A 5,978-nucleotide genomic window follows, 5' to 3' on the forward strand; every position below is an offset into this window, starting at 1 on the left:
GGCAGGGGCAGCTCCCCAGGACCTGCCACCAGTCCTCATTGCTCCATCCCCATCCCCTAAAGTTTCCAGGAAAATCCCCTATAGTGCTACCTGCTGGAGACAGGCACTTGTGTGTGTGTGTGTGGGGGGGTAACCTTTATCACCAAACATAACAGTGTGGTGGTACTCACCTGGCACCTCAGAACTCCAGAGGCCGAGGTGGAAGGATAGTGGGTTAGAGGTCAGCTTGAGCTACCCAGCATGATCATGAAACAAGAAAGCAAAACCAAGGGAAGTGTTACATTTGATTAATAGTAGCTGTATTTTAGAGGTACCAGGGAACCTTTAGATATACAATACATTGTAGAATAATTAAAGGAAGCCAATCAACTTTTCATCCTCTCAAGTTTTCAGTGAAGGCATTTAAAAGGCCTTATCTTACTAATTTAAAAAATACATTGTATTAATTATTTCCCTGGGCTGTGTAACAGATCTTAATGACTTACCCTCCTGTCTAAGGGACACTGTGTCTCCTGGTGCCTAGTACCTGGTCTTCGCCATTTTATCTCTGCTTCTCAAATGAGATCCTGCACACATTTCCCTCCTCAGCATCCTGCCAACACTTGTGGTACCCATCTTTCTTGTAATCATCATCCTAATTGATGTCAGGTCACATTTCATTATGGCCTGATAAGCGTTTCCCTGGTAACCAGTGATGTTCAGTATTTTTCTGCAAACCTGGAAACTGCCTGGATGCCTTCTTTTGAGCAGTGCCTACTTAGAGTCTTTGTCGATTTTCAGTCAGCCTCTTTGATTTCTTGCTACTAAACTGTTCTTTAAACTTTTGGTTAGCTGAAAAATTTGTTTTGCACTTAATTTTGGAAAACAGTGCACAAAAGCCCGAGTTAGGAAGGTTTTTTTTTCCTTCTTTTTACTCTAAAGATACTATTTCATTCTCTTTGGTTTTAATTGTCCTGCCACCAGATTCATTAGAATTATTGCCTTCATTTTTTAGATTTTCCTGTCTTGGGTGGTCTGCAATTTCACTATGCTCTGCTTAGATAACCTGCCATTTGTTATTTTACTTATTATACATTAGAATCTTTACCTACATTTACCTTCATCGGTTCTGACTTATTTTAAAATAGAATGTCTCCAAAAACCAACTTTGAGATTTCAATTAGACTTTCCTTGGCTCTCTGCGCACAGTTTTTGGTGGTTCTTTATGTGTCTCTTCCTCTTGTGTTGCATTCCTAATTACATCTGGGCAGGAGTTCTACCACTGAACTATAACCCCGGCCTTTCTTGATGATTTCTTTAGATTTGTCTTCCAGTTCATAAATTCCCTCTTCATCTGTGTCTACTTTGCTGGCCAACTCTGCTGAGTTTTTTTGTTTTCTAAGAACAACTTTGTTAAGATATAACACATTACATAACAGACAATGTATTCTTTATTGGATACATTTCGGTGACTTGTAGTGTTTTAACAAAGTTGCGTATCCATTACCATGATCTAATTGTGGGGCATTTCATTACTACAAAATGAAAATTTTAATCACCTCACTTATTAATAGTGTCCCAAACCAGTCATTCTCGCTCCCTCCCTCCCCCATATTTGGCTAATCTTTTAGTCTTTGTTGGATTTTTAAATTTTGAGCATTGCCGGGCGGTGGTGGCGCACGCCTTTAATCCCAGCACTCGGGAGGCAGAGGCAGGCAGATCTCTGTGAGTTCGAGGCCAGCCTGGTCTACAAGAGCTAGTTCCGGGACCGGCACCAAAGCTACAGAGAAACCCTGTCTCGAAAAACCAAAAATAAATAAATAAATAAATAAATAAATTTTGAGCATTTCATGTAAATAAAATGGTTTTTTGTTTTTGATTTTTTTTGTTTTTGTTGTTTGTTTGCCTGGTTTGTTGTTGCTGTTCCTTCTTTCTTGGTGACTGTCTTCTTTTACTGTAATACTTCCAAGGTTTCCGTTGATCTTTAGTCATTTAAGTGAAGTCTCCAGGTTTTCTTTCTTTCAGATAAACTTGCTGTTCAGCTTGTGGTTACATGGTCCTTCCTTAGCATGTCTTTTTTTAAAAACTGATTTTATTGAGCTATACATTTTTCTGTGCTCCCCTCCCTTCCTCTCCCATTGTCCCCTTCACCCCTCTCCCATGGTCCCCATGATCCCAATTTACTCAAGAGATCTTGTCTTTTTCTACTTCCCATGTAGATTAGATCCATGTATGTCTCTCCTAGGCTCCTCATTGTTGTCTAGGTTCTCTGGTATCTTTAGCACGTCTTAATAAGCACATTATCTTTGTAGTCTAAGGTCTCTGTGTAACTCTTTGGTTTGATCTCCGTGTAACTCTGGTTTACTAGCATAGGAGGTAAATCTAGACAGGCCATCGGCTTTTCCAAGTGGTGGTCTTGATGAACTGGGTTCACGGACCATTCGCTCACCAGCCCGCAGCCCGCTCTCTGCATTTCCACAGAAAACACTTACCTAGAAGCCTCCCCAGCCCCCTCTACTCTGCAAGAATCCATACTAAGGCTCATTCTCCGATCTGCACAGGTTCTGCCCAGCAAATTGGCTCTCGACTCCATTATGGGATTGACTTGTTTGAAGAGAATTGTGCACGAACTAATCCTTACCCTCTGCACTCTCTTCATCTAGATCTTTTCTTCAAAATGTCCAGTCCCTCTCTTCGTCAGCACTCCGAACTACTCAAGTGCTCGGGATGTTTGGTCTCATTATTGGCGTGTCACCTAGGGACTGGTGCAGCACTGGACAAGAGGCTCTATGACTGTGTGTTCCCCTTACCTGTAACTTAACACTCAGACAGCAAGGCGATGTGCACCACATTGAAGTAACACATATGCGGTTTAGAATAAGGAACACAAACATTATGCGCTCAAACTGACAGTCCAGGCTGCCACGTCTGGTAAGGATCTGATATAGTGACAGTCATTTGTCTGGTGTAAGGTTCCTGGGCAGAGCAGGCAGAAACCAAGGTTCGCCTAGGGATGAAAAGGAGCAATGGGAACTGTGGCTTATGCAGAGCCCAGGAGAGATAGAAGGACCAGGTGGAGCGCGAGGTGTGAATCTGGCCAACCCAGACCAGGATTGTCACCTTCTAGGTGTGGGTGTGGTTGGTGACAAAAGTCCCTGGGGCTGAGTTGCTGGTGGGCATCGTGGGCGCTCTTAGGAATGGAATTGACTGGAACAATCGGAAACAAGGTGGAGGTTGGAGAGGGAGGAGCCCCAAGGCTGGGCGTCTGAACCCCATGACCGACCACTATTTCCCTCCTTTGCTGCGTCTTTGTGCATTCCGCTTCCTTTAGCAGCCAATGCTCTTCCGAGAATCTGCAAGGGGACCACGGCCAAGCAGAGGGGGAGGATCCTCCCACACCGGGTAGGGAGGTTGATAGGGGTGGGGGGCAGCTGCTGCGGGAGTGGGAGGCCTAAGGGGGCGTTGCACGCGGGCGAAGGGCGCAAAGGCCGAGTAGGGCGACCTGCTGCTTGGTCTCCAGCTCCGGGCACCCCCGCCCCGCTCGTCTCCCCACCGCGCGCGCGGCCCCCGCCCCGGCTCCGCCCCGCCCCTCGCGCGGGGTCCGCGTCTGCGGCTGCGTTCCCCGAAAGACGAAGCTGCGCCCCGGTTCCGGTCCGCAGGGAGACCGAAGGGCATCGCTTCCCGCGCCAGAACCGCTGCTGATCCCGGAGTGCTGACACCCCAGGGATGTGAGTGCGCCCCCGACCCTGAGGCCCGTACTCCACGCCCCTCTTCGCGGTGAACGCCGAGGCGCGCGCGCAGGGACCAGGGGAGGGGACTCGGCGCGGGGTTCCCGGCCCCCCAGCCCAGGGGTGGGGACGAGGACGGGGACGCTGCGCGCACCCCTCCCCCGCCGGCAGGTAAGGTGCGCTTCCTCCTCCCGCCTTCCCAGTCCGGACGCACCTACAGCTCCCTGGGGAGAGAAGACACCCTCCTCACGCAGGTGCAGGGCGAAGGTTGTGGGGACCTCTGGGCGGCCACCTCACTAGAGAGGGCAAATTTCTCTTCCCTGGCGGGGAGACGGTGATGGTGGATGCTCTGGGTGATGGGTTGGGGGTGGGGCATCTCAGGCTCCTGTAAGGACTCCCCCCCTACTTCTCCGTGATTCCTGGGGAATGGTCGTTTCCTGAGTCCGAAAACGAAAGGGTCCTTGGTGTTGGATCCTCTGACTGAGGCTATTCCCCTCCAGGCCTGCCCCCCAGAGGACTCCTGTCTGCAGCCCCCGCTTCTCTCTCAGGCTCTCTCAGAGCATGCTGCCTGCGGTCATGAAGAGCCTCGGCCTGGCACTGCTGGCCTTGCTGCTGTGCCCCTCGCCGGGTGAGTCGGGGGCCCCTGGGGAGGGGTCCCATATGAGTGGACCACCACTCATATCTCAGCTCCAGCTACCGGGGCTCTCCCCCACCCGAAGGCATCCAGCGCCTTTCCACCGGGCTTCTGTTACTGCGAAGAGGTCCCTCGTTCTTAGAGGTCCAACGGGCTTCCTATTAAGTCGGGTGGGCCTTTCTTGTCTTGGAAACCTCCCATCTTTAAGGGTACTGTGTGGAGAAGTAAGAGGATGGGGGAGGCAGGATGTGCAGATACAGCCACAGGGTCAGCCTGGAGGCCCTTTGGTCCGGTCTTGTGGGAGTGGAACTCGTCTCTGGGGCACAGGTTGGGGAAAAGGGGGTGCAGGGTCTGGCTGTCCAGGCCTGGGTTCCTCTGGTCATCCTCCTCCCCATGCCCTGCCTAGCCCATGGCCTGTGGTGCCAGGACTGCACCCTGGCCAATTCCAGCCACTGCGCCCCGAAGCAGTGCCAGCCGACCGATACCGTTTGTGCCAGCGTGCGGATTACCGACCCCAGCAGCAGTAAGACTGGACCTGGTGAGGGCACAGGGGCTACTGAAATGTAGATGTGGGGAGAGGTCAGAGGTGTCTTCTGAATTCCTCTTGCCTGGGACAAGAGCATGAGTTTGAGGCAAGACGATACTGGCTTGCTCCTCCGGGCTCCAAGTCCGAAACTGATCTTTAGGACCCCGGTCCTGGGGGGAGGGACAGCGCTCAGATGGAGATGGACCTCAGCATCATGCCTTCTTCTCTCCCCCCCCCCACCCCAGGCAGGAAGGATCATTCTGTGAACAAGATGTGCGCATCCTCCTGCGACTTCGTTAAGCGGCACTTTTTCTCAGACTATCTGATGGGGTTCATTAACTCTGGGATCTTAAAAGTCGACGTGGACTGCTGCGAGAAAGATCTTTGCAACGGGGCGTCAGCAGTGGGGCGCAGCCCCTGGGCCCTGGCTGGGGGGCTCCTGCTGAGCCTGGGGCCTGCTCTCCTCTGGGCTCAGCCCTGAGGTCCCTCCCTCCCTCCTGCAGGTCCTTGGAGCTTGTCCCCTGAGCCTGTTGCTGCCCCGTCCCCAGCCTGGCCTGGCTAGGATTGGGACAGCAAGAGCTTGGCAACAAGGTCTGTGGCTCTCAACCTCCCTAGATGTGAGCCTTCTCCGTTTCCCCACCAGCTCCATATCCCAGGCAGCTGGACATCTCCCGGAGACCAGACATCCTGGCAGAAAGCTGGGGCGGGGGGAGGGGGAGGGCAGGGGACAGGGACCCTCCAGGTCCCCAAGGGGAGGGAAACCAAGCCAGGGACAGCCCAACAGCCTGGCCTGAGGGGCATTAACTACAAAGAAATAAAGTCACTTCTGAGTCTTGTGCCTGGATCTGAGCCTGGGTGTTGGGGGTGGGGGAGGGTCTTGGTAGGGAGCAAGGGACACCTGACAGGTGGGGGTGTGGTCAGGGGTTCGGAGTGGTGTATGTATATGCTGGCACACCTGGAGATGCCCTGGTAGTGCTGCTTGGGGCTGGGAGCTCGGGAGGGGACACTTAAGGAAGGTGGGGTGGGAGCTAAGATGGACAGAATCACACTGTGGGGCTGCGGAGGAGGTGTGAGAATTTTGCAAACTCACCACGGGTGTAAGGTGCTTCTA

General features: G+C 52.2%; 1 protein-coding gene across 5 annotated transcripts; it reads left to right on the forward strand.

Annotated features, from left to right (window-relative positions):
- Positions 1 to 3,255: 3,255 nt before the first annotated feature.
- LOC121461080 (lymphocyte antigen 6H) lies at positions 3,256 to 5,703 on the forward strand. Of its 5 annotated transcripts, XM_041671834.1 has the most exons (5): positions 3,256 to 3,381; positions 3,639 to 3,707; positions 4,208 to 4,335; positions 4,748 to 4,879; positions 5,113 to 5,703. In XM_041671834.1, coding segments are annotated over exons 2-5 (498 nt in total). In that variant the 5' UTR covers positions 3,256 to 3,381; positions 3,639 to 3,705; the 3' UTR covers positions 5,349 to 5,703. The 5 variants fall into 5 exon arrangements, with proteins under 5 accessions (XP_041527768.1, XP_041527767.1, XP_041527769.1 ...); XM_041671833.1 differs by lacking the exon at positions 3,256 to 3,381 and having other exon boundaries at positions 3,396 to 3,707; XM_041671835.1 differs by lacking the exons at positions 3,256 to 3,381; positions 3,639 to 3,707 and adding an exon at positions 3,724 to 3,878.
- Positions 5,704 to 5,978: the final 275 nt, after the last annotated feature.

The sequence above is a fragment of the Microtus oregoni genome, unplaced genomic scaffold (genome assembly GCF_018167655.1).
Source record: "Microtus oregoni isolate MIOR12 unplaced genomic scaffold, Mior012 000022F_ref0000154, whole genome shotgun sequence".
Taxonomy (NCBI): Eukaryota; Metazoa; Chordata; class Mammalia; order Rodentia; family Cricetidae; genus Microtus; species Microtus oregoni.

What these genes read in the sequence shown, in the direction of transcription:
- LOC121461080 (XM_041671834.1), top strand. An exon ending in GCTGCTGTGCCCCTCGCCGG is followed by an intron (nt 4,336 to 4,747) that starts GTGAGTCGGGGG and finishes TGCCCTGCCTAG; the next exon opens with CCCATGGCCTGTGGTGCCAG. An exon ending in CAGCAGTAAGACTGGACCTG is followed by an intron (nt 4,880 to 5,112) that starts GTGAGGGCACAG and finishes CCCCCACCCCAG; the next exon opens with GCAGGAAGGATCATTCTGTG.